Source organism: Pagrus pagrus, assembly GCF_965226575.1.
Source record: "Pagrus pagrus genome assembly, chromosome: 13".
NCBI classification, from domain to species: domain Eukaryota; kingdom Metazoa; phylum Chordata; class Actinopteri; order Spariformes; family Sparidae; genus Pagrus; species Pagrus pagrus.
The window spans coordinates 24,021,535-24,039,361 of record NC_140197.1 but is presented as its reverse complement, the minus strand read 5'-3'; the positions used below and the strand labels follow the sequence as shown (position 1 = coordinate 24,039,361).

Below are 17,827 nucleotides of genomic sequence, written 5' to 3'. Positions count from 1 at the left end.
TGCATTAACACTAGTTTGATTCAATCATTTGTGTTGCAGTTGATGACTGTGGCCACTGGAGGGCGCAATGATTGAGGCCAAAGGTATCTGTAGCCTACTTTACTATTATATGACTACATTACATGGTTACATACACTAACATCTGTACAGCCCTCGTGATTATAAGCGTTTTTATGACATTAGTAACTCAAAAATAAACTACATCTACCATTAAACACCTTTATATTTAGCCAGAGGTGCAGTTACGCACTGTGACCACTGGAGGCCACTGATCAACAACCAACAACTTCAAGAGCATCAAGGCAGACATAAAAAAGCACACCACAACTTCCGGTAATGACTTTTATAATAAAACGTGCAAATTAGGCAGAAGTGTAGATACCTGAATGTGGAGTTATATCGACAATGACGTGAAGTTGATAATGCCAGAAGAAGAAGTAGATATTTAATGGGTGGTCACGTCATTTTGGGATGTTGAAGTAAGTAACTAACGTATTTTGCAGTCATATTTCTGCTTTAAAAATATAATACTGTATCGAAAGGTCTATTCGAGGGTACAATTACTTTGTGTGGTGTGTGTATGCTCTCAACGCCACTGTTTACATGGAAAAAAATAATTTCCACTTGTGAAAACTGAGGTGGTTCTCTTAAATCCAATTTTAGCGACAGCACCTGAAGGCAGCACGCAAGCTAAACGGGAGCAGAGGAAGAGAGCAGCAGCGTGGAGATGTCGGACCCGGCGGCGCAGGCCTTGCAACCCCGGCTTCTCCAAGCCCAGTCTGCTGGGTCAGCTGGGTCCAGTACCGCCGCGACTGGCTCCGGGTCAGGGAATAGCGACCCCGCCAGACCGGGACTCAGCCAGCAACAGCGTGCAAGCCAGAAGAAAGCCCAAGTGCGAGCTTTCCCACGGGCGAAAAAGCTTGAGAAACTTGGCGTATTCTCCGCATGCAAGGTAGCTAGCTTAACTTAGCTAGCCAAAGTTCACCACAACAAAGCACTCCTCGGTAGTATTAGCATTAGTGTACGGGGGGCAACAAACAGTAGCACAGTGAAGGCAGAGCGAACAAAAACATAAACAAATAGCGTTGTAACGTAACGTAAGTGTTAACTTTTGTAGCTAGCTAGGCAGCTAGCTAGACTGTCTCTCGGACACTTGTATTATTCACATTAAATCTTTGAAGATGGATGTAGTACCAGCTAGCTTCAGCGTCAACTGTTTAGTCATTCACTGATGTATAAAAGCAGCAGCTTGGTCACTGTTTGAGTCACTTTATTTGGTGTTCAGTATATTGTACTTATTCCCAGGCTATTGACACATGCAAGTGCAATGGATGGAAAAACCCAAATCCACCATCAGCCACACGTATGGACCTGCAACAGCAAGCAGCCAGCCTGAGCGAGCCGTGCCGCAGCTGTGGACATGCTCTGGGTACAAACTAACCAGCCTCCATATATACATCCCAGCCCTCCACCCAGTAGCATATAAAGCTATATTCTAGGGACTTCTTCTTCATAAACGTTGTTTGACCTTTTATTTGTTAATGTTAGCTTAATATATGTTTAATTTCTTCTGTACCTACAGCTGATCATGTTTCCCACCTGGAGAATGTGTCTGAGGATGAGATTAACAGGCTGTTGGGGATGGTGGTGGATGTGGAGAACCTTTTTATGTCTGTACATAAAGAGGAGGACACTGACACCAAACAGGTGTACTTCTACCTTTTCAAGGTAAGCAAACATGTATCTCACGTCAATGTAAACGGTAAAACAGACCTACCAAGAATGACACGTCCTTGGAGTGAGTGTCATCATTAAACAATGAACATTTTTCTTTTTTTACACCATTTCCCTTTAGCTGCTGAGGAAATGCATCCTGCAGATGAGCCAGCCAGTCGTAGAGGGATCTCTTGGAAGTCCACCTTTTGAAAAGCCCAACATCGAGCAGGTTAGCTTGAAACTAAAGGCATCTACATGTCATATCCTGATGTAAAGCAATAGCTGGAAGAGCAACAACAGTATACTGCCTGCCCCTGAAGGTGGACATCCTTCTCATGCCTTGCTGCTGCATTGTCTAATAACACATTTATATTGTGCTCTCTTTTTCTGCTGCCTCTTTTCCCTTCTTTTGTTTCATGTTCCTTTCAAAGGGGGTTCTGAACTTTGTTCAGTACAAGTTCAGCCACCTGGCACCAAAGGAAAGGCAGACCATGTTTGAGTTGTCAAAGATGTTCCTCTTGTGCCTAAATTACTGGAAGCTGGAGACACCGACACAGTACCGGCAGCGCACCCAGAAGGACGACGGGACAGCATACAAAGTGGACTACACCAGGTGAGTGGATATGTTCCTATTAAAGAAAGCAGGAATGTGATTTTACATTTTAGACTTCTGTGTTGGATGCTGGCATCAGGTTTTTCAATAGCAGTGTTTTTCCTTTTGACTTCCAGGTGGCTGTGCTACTGTCACGTCCCCCAGAGTAACGACAGCCTGCCGCGCTATGAAACCACGCACGTGTTCGGCCGCAGTTTGCTCAAGTCCATCTTCACTGTGACCCGACGGCAGCTCCTGGAGAAGTTCAGAGTGGAGAAGGACAAACTGCTGCCAGAGAAACGCACACTCATCCTCACACACTTTCCCAAGTAAGGGCAGCATCATGAAATGACAGAGAATCCATTTCAGATCCATATTTTATCCCATTCATTGGTGTTCTTTCAAATGTGGAAAAAGTCCTTAATATCAGGTTCTTCACTGCTCTTAGCACCTGCATTTGCATATATGTTGATCTACAGTCAGTCAAATATCAAAAAACTGTCCTTTTCTATATATATGTTTATTATTCCTGCTCTCAGGTGCGTTAGCTTTGTTTTGCTTCCCCTGTGGGCATCAGCTCCTACTAATATTTGATTTTGAAATTTTCACTGAATGTCATCAGGTTCTTGTCCATGCTTGAGGAGGAGATCTATGGTGACAATTCACCCATCTGGGAGGCCGACTTCACCATGCCAGCCTCTGACGGCACGCAGCTGGGACACCAGACGGGTGAGGCGGGTGTACGGCCTGATGGTCACTTGGCTGTGATATTTTTTGGCGAATGGGACCAGAAAATTTTATTACATCACAACATCTTGTGATTCAGCTTTTGGATTGTATTCATAATAATTCCAAGAAGTACCTTTTCTCAAATCATCTCAAATCAGGTCACTTGATGGTGGGACTGTAAACATGCTGCTATTCTCAAACTGGAGTTAACTGACATTAACTAACACAGATGTTGATAAGTTAAAATAACAACTGAGTAGAGACAAAAGTGAAATCATCTCACAACAAACACGATTCAGACTTCATTGATCTGCTGAGAAGAAATTCATATGTTGGAGCATGCAAAGACACAGGATCAATATGTAGTAAACCGATTAGGAATCAAATAAATACATTACATTATCATTGTCAGAAACATGGTTTTGTGCATCGTGCAAATACATATGTGCAGAAATGAAAGTAAAAGTACATAGATGGGTATCTATACTTAATATAATTTACATAATATGAATATACTTTGACATTTCCTGTCACAGTGGTTGTTGTATGTTTTCTAATGAAACTTGTACCCTGGTGTCTCTCTATTGCAGTGATCAGTCCTGCTGCAGTGTCCGGCTCTCCTGCTCTGCCAAAAGGTCTGAGCAGCATCTCCTCTCTGGGCAGCATGGACACTGGAGGTGCAGAGCCCATCACAGGTCTGTGAGCACTGCTCTGTTTCTTTCATTCTCCTTTACCTTTCAAGGGCTGTACTGATGGTGAAATTCTGGCCTAATAACAATGTTAACAATGTCTGGGCAGATAGCTCTTACCAGTACTGATGTTTTTTTTTTAGTTATGGTTTATTTTGTGTTATTTACTTCCCCTGTTTTGCGAGGGAAACAAATCTGTTTTTCCACAAAACCCTCAAAGCAATCAGAGGGTTTGCTAACCACTGCCCTGTAGGATCTAAGGTCTTTGATAGCTGTCTCCTCTCATTGCTTCTTTCTGAGTAATGTCTCTGTCTGTTCAGGAGAGAAGCGTAAACTTCCCGAGGCGTTGACTCTGGAAGATGCCAAGCGAATCCGTGTGATGGGAGACATTCCTATGGAGCTGGTCAATGAAGTCATGATGACAATCACTGACCCTGCTGCTATGCTCGGACCAGAGGTTAGTTATTATCCGAGGTGTTTTTCTCAAGAGAAAACAAGCGTGACATATTTTGTTGTACTAACAGTTGATATATTAACATTGCTAGACTAATCTGCTGACGCCAAACGCTGCCCGTGATGAGACTGCCAGGCTGGAGGAGAGGCGGGGAATCATTGAGTTTCACGTCATTGGAAACTCGCTCTCCCAGAAGTCCAACAAGAAGATCCTGATGTGGCTGGTCGGCCTGCAGAACGTCTTCTCTCATCAGTTACCTCGCATGCCCAAAGAGTACATCACACGACTGGTGTTCGACCCGTAAGTAGATGATCTCATACCACATGTCATCAGATGTCTGTGCCCTTTACTGATGTCTACAACTTTCACAGGAAGCACAAGACCCTTGCCCTTATCAAAGATGGCCGCGTCATCGGTGGCATCTGTTTTAGGATGTTTCCCACTCAGGGCTTCACGGAGATCGTCTTCTGTGCCGTCACATCCAACGAGCAAGTTAAGGTACATAATAAATATTTACTCTTCAGACCGCTGTGGCACTCACAATTAACCATATAACCAATAATTACAGTTATCTTCTGCATTAAGTTTGCCTGGCTCATAACTAACACTATATCCTAATTGTTGGTCTTTGATAAAGACAGAAACAGCTGCAAAATTATTTTTCCTCCATGTTGAAGTCACTTCGCCTTACTTTTTTTTATATACATTGTCTTTTCTCTGGTCGTTTTGTTTGAAGGGCTATGGTACCCACCTGATGAACCACCTGAAGGAGTATCACATCAAACACAACATCTTGTATTTCCTCACTTACGCTGACGAGTACGCCATCGGCTACTTCAAGAAGCAGGTACTGCCACCGTGACCTGCACATTAGCTCTGCTCCTTACCTCTCCCTTCATGCTATCCTGTCAGTAATTTGTTCTTTCCTCCCAGGGCTTTTCCAAAGACATCAAAGTGCCGAAGAGTCGATACCTGGGATACATCAAAGACTACGAGGGAGCGACCCTCATGGAGTGCGAGCTGAACCCAAGAATCCCCTACACTGAGCTCTCTCATATCATTAAAAGACAGAAGGAGGTATGTGCTGCTCTGAGATCTTCTCACTGAAGGGAAAATTTGTTCTCTGATGTGAATCGTTGTGTTTTTAATTCCCCACAAATCTCAATCTTCATAACAGATTATCAAGAAGCTGATTGAGAGGAAACAGAGCCAGATCAGGAAGGTTTATCCAGGTCTCACCTGCTTCAAAGAGGGTGTGCGACAGATCCCAGTGGAGAGCATTCCAGGCATCAGTGAGTGTTTGGTTTGTGTGCAATGAAAACATATTTTTCTTAAAGTCAGTGTTATCATATTACTTACATGGCTTTTTCTTCCAGGAGAGACAGGCTGGAAACCCAGTAACAAGGACAAAGGGTAGGTTTTAGTTTATATTTAAATGTTGCAGTGTTGAGGTGTGTGTGTAATGCTGATGTAATAATGATCAGATGCTCTGTGTGCTGCTGCCGGCTGCCACAGTGTCTATTTAGAAAGCACCACTGGGGGGCACCGCAACATCTGAAACTTGATAATGCTACACCAGGCCTGAAATGAATGCTTATTTTCATTTTCTCAATTATGTCATTACGTATTTGGTGAATATAATCATGGTCTCAAATATCTTGTTTTGTCCACAACCAGTGTTCAGTTTACTGTCATAGATGACAAAAAATAAAGCCAGAAAATATTCATATTTAAGAAGCTGGAATCAGAATTTGGACTCTATTCTACGCATAGTGACTGTTTGTGTAGCAGCTGTCTGTGCTTTATAGTCTAACTGAAGTCATTTTACTTATTTTTCATTCGTTCCACATGTTTTTGCAGCAAAGAGGTGAAGGATCCTGACGTGTTATACAACATGTTGAAGAACCTTCTGGCCCAGATAAAGGTAAGAGTCTGTTTACATCAGACACACACACACTACAGAACACAACAGAGACTAACCAGGACTTTACTCTCTCGACAGACTCATCCTGATGCCTGGCCCTTTATGGAACCAGTGAAAAAGTCAGAGGCTCCAGATTATTACGAGATCATCCGCTTTCCAATCGGTCAGTGAGCATCTCTTTGATTATACAGCAGCTTTCTGTTTTTTTAATTATGAAATTATTATTTATTTAAACTTATTGTCATCGATGGTTGTTGTCTCCTTTTTGTCCCCCACAGACCTGAAGACCATGACGGAGAGACTGAAGAACAGATACTATGTGACCAAGAAGCTTTTCATTGCCGACCTGCAGCGAATCATCACCAACTGTCGCGAGTACAACCCTCCAGACAGTGAGTACTGCAAGTGTGCCAACACCCTGGAGAAGTTCTTCTACTTCAAATTAAAAGACGGAGGTCTGATCGAGAAATGAACTCGGCCGCAGAATTATTTACCGACTTCTCAACAGACGAGGAGCGACTTTCACGTCAGCCACACACCAAGACGGAGCAGATCATGAGGAAAACATCGTTAGCTATTGTCATATCTGAGTTAATAAAATGGTATGTACATGACTGACAGATTTTACAAGGGAATTGTTGGACTTGAACAAACATAAGAGGGTTGCTTGGAAAGCATTACAAAGTGTCCAAATGGCATTATCTTTCCCCATAACGTTATCTTCTGTCATTCTCACTTTTCCAGTACTAGCAGTGGGTTAATAATCTGCATTTACATGTTTCATTAAGTGTACCAAAGTTATAGGTCCAAGTTATAACAATGCCACACTTTCCACCATTAGTTACAGTATGATTGACCTGGTTTTGTCACATTTAATGACATTTGTTCATTCCAGTTTGCTTGAAACCGTCACTTGAGCAGATGTATATGTAGTGTAGTTCTTTTCACAGAAAACTGGACCTCGGGACCTAAAGCCACGTTGCCTTCCGTTACTGACAGACACTTGAACATCCCAGCCATCATCATGGGTTTTAAGATAAATGGTCTTTGAGGGGTGAAGTCCTTTAAACACTTGGCACAGAAAGATGGGCAGTACTTTGACTCTCGAGTAGTCAGCTGGTGAAAAATACATCAATGCAATTGTGAAATTAATTGCAAATACTGAACATTTGCAGATATTAGCACCTCAATATTGAGGATTTGTTGCTTTTTTTTCCTTTTCATTCCGGTCTATATTGAAACTTTGATATTTTTTTGCTGTTGGTCAGAAGAAATGCTATTATTTATTGTTTGGACTTCAGAAACATTATTTTAAGCATTATTCTTTATTCTAAACAAATGTTAGATTATGAAAACATCAGAGAATAACCGAGGAGAAACAGCAAGTGATGGACTGGGCATCAAATATTTCCAGCACTTGTGTGCTAAACAAAATATTTTACCCGATCGTTGCCTTCAAGAAAACGCTGTTGTTTTCATGTTGACAACAACATATAGATACTTATTTGTACAGTAAATATGCTACACATTGTTTATACACCATTTTCCACTGGCAGGGTTTTATTCCATTTAGGAAGAGGTCACACATAAGTAGAGCTTTTACCGTGCTTGCAGGTGATTTGTTCTGTTGCTAGACTCTGTTGCACAGTCACTACCACACACATATGCTAAGTAGTCTGTTTAGTGTCCAGCCACATTTTTGTGGTGCTCACAGGTTTACTGGATAGTTCATGTTGTAAAGACCTGGACGAGTTGGGGGAGAAGCTAACGAGCAGTCCTCATAGTGTGCTCTGGTTTATTTATCACACCATACACAAGCTGTAGTGGGTGTTAATGTTAATGCATGGCGGACAGTTTACAATTTGAACTCTTGAAAAACTGCAACTTTTAGCCACGGTTGTTGCAGGTTTTACAGCGTTACAAACATTGTAATGAGCTGTTAAAACCTTCAACTGTCCAATGCTGGTTGAGCCTGCTTGTTGAATGTTCCATTGACTTGTGTATGTTTGTGTGTGTGTGTGAGTGTGTGTTTATTTTGTACTTGAATCATGACTAGCTTTGAATTACTGATGTGATGTCAGTGTTGCATTATTCAGGGTTGTCAATTGCATACTTCTCCCTCAATCTACCAATGCTGCATTTCAGATTTTCTTAAGAGGGTCAGTCTGAGTGAAACTTTCCACCTGTTTGAGGATGGCTACTGTCTCTAGTTATGGTATAAATGCCATTTACTGTAACTGTAATACTGTTCATGAAAATAAAGGTTTTTTTTAAATTAAACATTTCTTAAATGTGCAGTTGGTTTCTTTTTCTCATCCAGGTGTAAACTTGATCACTTGACGTGGACTAAGCACTAGTTAACCATGTAAAAATACACTCATTTTTAAGTAACTAAGTATTAAGGATTGCCATTTATTAAATGCTGCATTAATGTTGGTGGCATTTTGAAAGGGTACTAAATTTGGCACATTATGACTTGTGAAGAACTAGAATAAGTGAGCTACCTTAACTGCCTTTAGTAATTTACTTTAGTTAACGTCTAATTGGTAAAAACGTTTCCCTAAATTGCTTGGTAAGTACTTGTGTTTGTTTACTTTTACCTTAAATTAAGGCCTGAAGGGTAAAAAATAGTACCTTAAACTATAAGACAATAGTGGCTGAAATAGTGGATCTGAACATGCATCTGTGGCCAAATAGGTGCCTATTCTGGTGCATCTGTGTAAATTGTCTTTTATTACTAAAGATTTCTTCTGTGTCTGCTTTATAGTGTCGAGCAATAATGACATAGGTTTCATTTTCCTGTAATGAAAAGCAGGCAGGACTTAGGTGGGGTATACTGTACACAAACTACTCTACAGTTTCATACAACACCTTATCTGTAAGCTACACATACAGTTTAAGATAAATGTAAGATCGCCCATGCTTGATTATAAAGGGTTAGTTTAATTAGTCAGTGAAGTTTTGGCCCTCTCTGTCACTACATGGTAAAGAGCAGCTGTTGTTCCTCCAGAGCCTCCCTCGGTGGGCCCCTTCTCCTTGCAGAGTGAGCAGAGGTTTCTGTTTTGATTCTCTGGACGGCACAGCTGATCAGAACTGGTTTTAAAACCACGCGGTGAACGTTGAGGGCTGTTTGTATAGAAGCAACTTGTGTGAGTCACTAACAGGAAAATCTTACTGTTACATGATTACATGATGAATCGAGATTAGATTTTTGTGCAGGTGGGGATTACACCAGAACATATTAAACTTTTCAATAATCCTTTGATTTCTTTACCTATTTTTTTTTTTTACTAGTGAAGTACCCGCTCAGAATATGCAGTCCAAGGGCCCGATCGGTTGCTCTCTGGTATTGCTGCTCAATCAGACAAAATTAAACCTGACACTGTGCTTCCTTGGGTACTGTGCAATACACCTGCCATGACATAGTTGCATCCGCTTGCAGTGCTTGAGCATGTGCATCATTTGGAAGCCATAATCATTTGAATTTATTTTCAGGTTATTAACATTGACTGTATTTCTGATTACATCATTTGTTACAACGTTACAGCTTTAATAATTCAGCGTTCATAGGCCATTACCTGTGAGATGGTACCAATCAGATAGTGTTGTGGACGGGACATTGAGTGAGACCACAGAGTAGTGACTTCAGACAGTGAGAGGATGCTGCGTCAGAGTAGTAGCATTTTTACATTTTATCAGCAATCAGACACAATAAAATATTGATACAAAATCAACTGATTGGCCCCAATGATCGGCCAGAATGATAATCTGTCAATCCCTAGTCTGTACCAAACAAACTTCTGACATCTGGAGAACAAGATTTGTAGGCCATGATATCTCTGCAGCACTACAGTTCTTCATTATAATGCTGTTTTCTACAGTACAGTAGCATTATGTATTGCCAGTACAGCTTCACTGATATTTGAAAGTTCAGATTTACTGTAATGAAGTCCTGTAAAACATTGACTTGCAACTGAAGTCAGTTGCTGAATAACCGGAGGGCAGAAAACATCAAGTCACATTAGTTCACATTCAAACAGCTACGGGGATTCCCTGTATCAACACAAGCAACAACTGTAGGTTTTAATTTCCTGATGCAATGAAGAGCAACAGATCAGGCACAGCCAGGGTGAATACAAGTTTCAAAGCCCTCAACATAACACCTCGGCTGTAAGGGACTAGTACAGAAATCATATCCAGTAGATAAAATATAAATATAGGCTTAGACGGAGGCCTGCTTTCATCAGGCTTTCCCTGTCACTGCATAATGCAGCCTGTCTGTTGTGTCTCCAGAGCCTCCCTCAGTAGGACCAGCTTTCTGGGTTCAGAGTGCTTCTACTTTCGTTTCCATTTCTCCGCGTCACACAGCTGATCGCAACTGAATTAAAAACCCCTCCACCTCCACCGTGAGTTGACAGTGGACGAGGAGAAGCTGCAAACACACACAGCTGACTGGTGAGTTAAATAAAGGCTGATTTTATTCATTTATTATAACAGCTTTAAACACAATGACTCAGCATGCGCGTCTCACAGAAGGCTTGTTTGTTTTCTCTCAGCGACTTGTCTCAGACTTTTTTAATGAGTTTTGATATGCTGGTTCTTCTCTGTAATACGCGGATTCTCTGTAATTATAATCTGTTGTCTAAAAGGAGGAAAGTTCAGGATGGCAGATTTTCAACTGTATGCATACCAGGAGGAAGTGGTTGAAAGGGCTCTTCGAGGAGAGAACATAATTATTTGGCTGCCGACCGGAGGTGGAAAGACCCGTGCTGCGGTGTATGTGGCCAAAAGACACCTAGAGACCACACCTAACGCCAAAGTGGTGGTCCTGGTTAACAAGGTACACAGAATGCACATGACAGACAGGACAGGCAGTCCAGAATCACTTTCAGAACAAACGTTAAACAAGATATTTTGTTTTTAATGTATTTTACACTGTAGGTTCACCTTGTGGACCAACACTACACCAAGGAGTTTAAACCCTACCTGCGCCATAACTACGCCCTGGTGCCGATCAGTGGAGAGAGTGAGGAGAAGGACTTTTTCGGGAAAGTTGTGCGGGACAATGACGTGATCATCTGCACAGCGCAAATCTTGTACAATTCTCTCACTAACACAGAGGAAACCAAACATGTTGAGCTCTCAGGTCAGTAAACATGAGCCGGAACATCCCTGATTATCATGACGCCGTAGGTTTTCCAATTGCTGTAATATAGACATTAAGATCAACAGATAGAGATCATACCCTTGATGAATTCCTTACAGATATTACTCTTCTGATAATCGATGAGTGTCACCACACCAACAAGGAGTCAGTCTACAACAAGGTGATGGGATGCTACGTGGAGAAAAAGTTGAATGAAGAGCGACCCTTGCCACAGATCCTGGGTCTCACTGCGTCACCAGGGACAGGAGGCGCAAAGATCCTGGAAAACGCTGTGGAGCACGTACTGCAGGTCAGGGTTCATCTATTCTCCTTGGGGTTTTCAAAGAGTTTGTCACTGATCTGATCTCCCACAACCATCTGTCTCTTCTTTCTCTCCCTCTCAGATTTGCGCCAACCTGGACTCAGCCATAGTTTCAACAAAAAACTGTGCCCCTGAGCTGAAAAAGAAGGTCCCCAGACCCGTCAAGACATTTGACGTTGTGGTGCCAAGGCCTGAGGTAAAATTTCCCCTTTAAAAACATTACACCCAGTACATATAGTAGATAGTAGTACACCCCTTTAATTACGCCACATCCCGACTGACCTGACCAGGGAACATAGAGATACATGGGCTGACAGCAACAACCTGTACTCATTATAATCTGGACTGTCTCACATTTAAACAGCTACTAAAACCACACAACACAAACTTTAAGGTCCAGTGTGTTGGAGTCAGTGGCATCTAGTGGCGAGGTTACAGATTGCAACAAACAAACAACCTTTGCCTTGAGGCTTATTTATACTCGCTTCACGTACAAAAATAGTTACCTCCTTATATAACCGATGTCAAGCACTACAACCTCCACTTTTCCTTCGCCACCGTCCAATCTCCTACCAGCTGTTCTGTAGTAACTGTAGTAACTGTAGTACCCAGTAGCTGTCTCTGTGCCCGGGCAAAGTAATATTACACAGATGTTTCAAACTTCTCACCAACGAAAAATCTCTCTCAAGCCGGTATCTGGTTTGTCTGTTCTTGGCTAATATAAAAAACATAGCGGTGCAACATGGCTCATTCTAAAGAAACAAACACAATGATTCTTACTTTCAGGTGATTATACCCCAATGGAAAAATAATTATGAATATTTATGCCCCTAAGTCCAACTCACTGGACCTATAGTTGACTCAAAGACATAATTTTTTTCTTTAAGGATCCCTTGGGGGATCATCTGAAGTGGATGATGCAGCTGATCCATGAGTTCATGGTGCTACCTTCAGACTTCAAACTGAGAGAGTGTGGCACACAGGAGTACGAGGCAGATGTGGTGATTCTAGAGCAGCGAGGTAAGAACTTTTCTTTCTTTGACCCTGTGTTGTTTATAGACTCTTGATAGTGCAGAGAGCACATGCTTCTAATTATGCTTGTACATAATTTGTCTATATTTGGATCAGGAGTAAGACAGGGCAGCAGACAGCTAGCAGAATGTGCACGCCACCTCAGACAGTACAACGACGCCCTGCTCATCAATGACACCCTGCGAATGATGGATGCTTATCGCTCCCTAAACGAGTTCTACAACACCAAGTCCACCATTGATGGAACTGACCTGTTCCTGGTGGGACTTTTCCAAGGTAGGAATCCAGAAATATTAGTTTCTTGTTTATTTTCCATGATTGGCCACATGATTTTTATTTGTGGGTATGCTTATGTTGCAATTAAGCCATAATTAATATCACTTTTACAGAGCATCAGGTGAAGCTCAGGAAACTGGCAGGGGATTCTCGCTATGAGAACCCGAAGATGTTCAAACTTGAGAGCGTTCTGCTAGAACAGTTTGGTCCAATTGATGGATCAAGGGGGATCCTCTTCAGTAAAACCCGCAGAAGCACCCACTGCCTAAATGACTGGGTCGGCAGCAACAAAGCCTTACAGGAAGCTGGCATCAAAGCAGCCATCCTCACTGGGGCTGGCAATGGCATCACTTACATGACACAGGTGTGCTCATATAAGCTTTAAGTCATTCCTATTCAGTAACAACTTATCTGTAGATGTGTTTATGTTTCGTATGATTTACATGTGTACTTTGCTTGCAGAACGAGCAGGCGGACACGATCCGCAGATTCCGCCAGGGTTCTCTCAACCTCCTGATCTCCACCAGCGTGGCTGAGGAAGGCCTTGACATCCCTGAATGCAACCTGGTCGTACGATATGGACTGCTTACAAATGAGATTGCCCAGCAGCAGGCAAGCGGACGTGCCCGGGCTAAAGACAGCAAGTACTCAGTGGTCGCCCAGAAAGGGGGCCGGGAAGAGCGCCGGGAGCATATCAACGAACATCTGGAAGAGCTGACAGTAAAAGCCATTGCAAAGGTCCAAGAAATGAGCCCTCAGAAGTTCCGCATAAAGGTGAGGCTATCCTACGGTGTCCATCTTCATCACTTACTCTTACTAGCTGCATTTACCTGGACTCCATGAATAATAGTCTAATTGGAAAGTTCCACATCTAACCACCTCAGTCTGAAGAGCCTGGCCCATTCCCGCCTGATTGAAATGAGCAGCTAGTCAAGCATATATAGAAGTTGAGAAATTGTCTAAATAACTATAGCTCTGTCCAAAGGATATACGCCAAATTGACAAGAATTTCATGCTGATCTCATCGCATCACTTTATTATTAAGCAAACAGTTAAGTTGGAATTTTAATCAGAATAATTTCCGTCAGCTTCAAGATATATTGTCCATGTGACCGAGGCCACTGCTTAGTGATTCCGCAATTAAATTTAATTCCTCCTTGTCCACAGATAACTGAGCTACAAAAGGAGGCAGTTATCTGCAGAAAACTTGCAGAGAGCCGCATAGCAGAGAAGAGGAGTCGCCACACTGCTGCCAGTGTCCAGCTCTTGTGTCGAAACTGTTTCAAGCCTGTGGCCTCTGGCAGTGACATTAGACTTCTTGAGAATGCACACTATGTCATCGTCAACCCTGACTTTGAGTGAGTTTAACTCTTTGTGGCATAAAAGTATTTTCAGGAAAAAAGTAAATGTAAATTCTCTAAACATGGGTTTTTTTGCTCTCAGGAGACACTACAAAGTCGGTGGGCAGGTGTGTCTGGGAAGGACTTTTGAGGACTGGGAGCCTGGGCGTACAATCAGTTGCAATAACGGCAGCTGCAACAAGGTACAGTAGGCCCTCTTATAGGCCCATATTTAAAACTCATAAATAGAGTCCGTCCTGCTAAAGCCAGTTCATCAACATAACTGCTCATGTTGCATTTTATTCTTATTGACAATCACAGGACTGGGGATTCGAGATGAAGTACAAGAAGCGTGCCCTGCTGCCAAATCTAGCCATTAAGCACTTTGCCCTGCAGACACCTGATGGCAGGCTAACTGTGAAGAAGTGGAAGGACGTCACCTTCACCGTTGAGCACTTCAGCTTTGTAGAATACTGCGATGACAACTTCCCTGACCTTTTTGATTGAGACACCAACAAGAGAATCTGCTGTTCTTCACATGTCAGTTTTTATCGGTTATTAATTCCAGAGCTCATTTAGAAAAAAACATCATTGTACTGTTGGAAGTGTTTAAATATGAACACATGCTTTTTAAAAATTCCCTCCACACGTGCTGGTATTAATTTGTGCTGCCGGGCGGGTGAGGCAGCAGCGTGCTAAAATCCGTTACGCATCGATCATGCTTGAAATTAGCATGACAGCTTTGTTTACGCCCAAGGTGCTGACTCTCTTTGCATGTTTTTTTTTTGTATTTCCTCTACTTCGTCTTAAGTCATGCACAGAAACAAAGCACGAAATGAAGTCATATGTAACATAAACCTTAACCATCACAAACACTTGACATGTCTTCGGAAATTTGATTCCTCACAAGCTCTATTTTAGCCATTTTAAAGTGCTTTTAATTTGCTTTTAATTATTCAAATGTTTTACAAGAGGTTAGTGCACAACATCACTACCGAACAAATGTCCATGTTAGATGATTTTATTTTGTGTACTTTTTTATAACAGCTATTAATGTCCACTGTAAATAAACTAAATCGAGATCTTACATGAAATTTAAATAAACAGTCCTCTTGGATTGTCAGCAGATCTTCTGTCATAATTTCGCCTTCATTAGACCACTAGGTGTCAGTGTTGGTTTGCAAATCAAGTCAGACACAATGTCTCTGCATCTGTAACCTCTAATGAAAGGTGTGAAAAAAGCCAGAGGAGGAATTTTCTCTGGTGTTTCTCAAACTGGTGCCCAGTCGCTTTATGGTTGAAGAATTGAGTTTAAATCCTCAGATATGTTGTAAAAAACTCTGATGATGTTGAGGAAGTTCTCACTCACCAAACTTGAGCAAGGCACTCCATCCTCCAACTGCTTCAATAGAGCTAACAAGATGGTTGGTTACAGCCTCCGGATCTGTTTAAATGATGTCTGGAAAACATAAAATATAGTCAGACAGGAAGCTGGAACAAAGTCTATTCATGCATTAGCTCTGATATAAATAATTTATTTTTATGTAACTGTTTCTTTATGTTTACAAGCATCATACGCAATAAAAAGATCCCTGAATGTCTGCAGAAGCTTCTCTTTTTCAGTTGTTAAAATGTGTACTGAATGTTACTTGTGCAATGTTTTGACTGCTGCAGCTCCCAATGCTGCTTCTGCATCACTGGATCAATACAGGGTTATGTATTTCAGCTTGGATCATTTAACACCATCTGAACAGTCTACATAGAGGAACAGACGAGAATGCTCATTTAACACGCCGGCTTCAAAGATACATTTTCCTGAGTAACTTCATATTTCTCTGAACTCTTGCAGCTTGATTCAAGCAATCCCCAAAAGATGGATTCAGAGAGGTAATCGCAGAAAACGGTCTTTGCTGAAGCTATTTAGTTTCATTTTGCTGCTGTGTTTACATACATAAATCAAGCTTGATACACCGAGGCAAAGCTTCAGCTCTAATGAGCAGCTTCCAAAACAAACCCAGATTATGAAACTAAAGCAACTACGGAGGAAACCATTAATTTCAGGCTGGCAGCTGCGTTGGGTATATTCACTTCTGACCCACAGCGCATCTTTATGTGTATCTCTGGGCAAGACACGAGGTCAACCTCAGTGTGCCACATGTGCCGTAATCCTTTCAAATCTGGCAGAGGGCTGGAGTCAGTAGTCGCGCTGCCATGGACGTAATCACACTAAAAACAGGCTCCGTTCCGGTGTCATGCCTGACTCAGATTCAGGCAGGCACAGAGGAGCCGTGCAGTGTATGATTTGCTCTGATCAGGCCCAAGCTCTATAATCAACACTGATTACTTCCTTTTACTTCTCAGCTCAGCACCCCCTGCATCTTAATTGCAATTAGCTCGCTTCTGAAATTAAAGCAGCCTGAAGTAGTTGAGCATGGATAACAGGGTGTGTTGTGTGAATTTAGGGTAGGTTACTTTCTTGTCAGTGGTATCTAGGACACTTACATCAGTCTGTTTACTGCGTCCCATCTACAGTACATGAGCTCTACATGCGTCATTTTCTAAATTTCTTGTACTGATGAGGGGAAGCCCATTTTACAGCTGAGAGACTGATGTCGACCCTCTCTGAATGCTTTGAAAGGAGCAGTAGGGATCCCCTTTCTTTTGGGATACTTTTAAATAAATTAAAGCTATTGAAACTGCCAAATAACTGTTAATCAGAGTGGGAATTATTACAGAAAATAACTTTTGACAACTGATTACTGTAATTGTCATTTTTCAAGGCAATATGCCAAAACCTTGTTGGTACCATCTTTTCAAATGGGGTTTCTTTGTTTTGCTTCGACCACAGCATTACATAGCTCATTGACTATATGAATACCTTTTTTGTACATTAATTTAATTTGGGTTGGCATCTTAACCTTTTTCCTGACTTTTCATGAACAAAGTTATATGTTAAAATTCGGAAATTAAATATTTTACCTATACTTACCATTTTCTGTAGTTTCTCTGGGTAAAGTTGAGTTTTTAACTGTTATAAAATGTTTCCTCTGGACAGGAAGCTCCAAATATGAGCTCTACCGTGGGTGTCAGCTTTAATGTGTTACTGACAGGTAATTAGCCTAATTAGCTACTTGGAAGGGAAGCTAGCTCACCTGGCGACCAGTGTGTGTGTGTGTGTGTGTGTGTGTGTGTTGAACTATTACATTGATATTTTCATTACTAAATTCCAGAAAGACAGATATATTCAGTGGACATTTCAGCTTCTCAACACAAAAAAACGGAGCTAATAAACAGGAATGAGTGCGAGATGGGACGCAGCATGGCAGCTCTGTCGGCTGGAAGCTGGACACCAGGTAACAAGTTTGATACCAACACATAGTTTACTTTTATAGCTGTGATTATGGACGGACGTGTAACGTACGTTCAACAGCTTGGTGGGTTAATATTTCCTCAAATACACAAAGACTATACACACAAGCTATAAGACAGAGAAACACTGACCTGCGTGTTTTTTTCCAATCATGGCGCCATGTTGAAAACCGTTAGGCGAGAGCCGAAGCCACGCCCCTTCCGGTTTGCCCCAGGGCACGAAAAACTTTGTATGATT

At 41.8% G+C, this 17,827-nt stretch overlaps 2 protein-coding genes across 2 annotated transcripts; both read left to right on the top strand.

The window, feature by feature from the left end:
• The first annotated feature begins 384 nt into the window (after positions 1-384).
• Positions 385-8,399, top strand: kat2a (K(lysine) acetyltransferase 2A). Its single transcript, XM_084371778.1, has 19 exons — positions 385-479; positions 664-952; positions 1,306-1,429; positions 1,583-1,728; positions 1,856-1,945; positions 2,148-2,329; positions 2,446-2,637; positions 2,931-3,037; positions 3,628-3,732; positions 4,047-4,183; positions 4,272-4,480; positions 4,552-4,678; positions 4,917-5,027; positions 5,114-5,257; positions 5,358-5,472; positions 5,557-5,593; positions 6,041-6,104; positions 6,183-6,267; positions 6,383-8,399. Exons 2-19 carry the CDS (start codon positions 728-730, stop codon positions 6,574-6,576), a joined length of 2,394 nt encoding a protein of 797 aa, XP_084227904.1. The 5' UTR covers positions 385-479; positions 664-727; the 3' UTR covers positions 6,577-8,399.
• Positions 8,400-10,463: 2,064 nt separating this feature from the next.
• dhx58 (DEXH (Asp-Glu-X-His) box polypeptide 58) lies at positions 10,464-15,343 on the top strand. Its single transcript, XM_084371710.1, has 12 exons — positions 10,464-10,559; positions 10,754-10,944; positions 11,046-11,250; positions 11,370-11,560; positions 11,655-11,768; positions 12,460-12,592; positions 12,701-12,880; positions 12,994-13,244; positions 13,343-13,654; positions 14,048-14,238; positions 14,324-14,423; positions 14,542-15,343. The coding sequence occupies exons 2-12, from the start codon at positions 10,768-10,770 to the stop codon at positions 14,725-14,727; spliced, it is 2,040 nt and encodes a 679-aa protein (XP_084227836.1). The 5' UTR covers positions 10,464-10,559; positions 10,754-10,767; the 3' UTR covers positions 14,728-15,343.
• Positions 15,344-17,827: the final 2,484 nt, after the last annotated feature.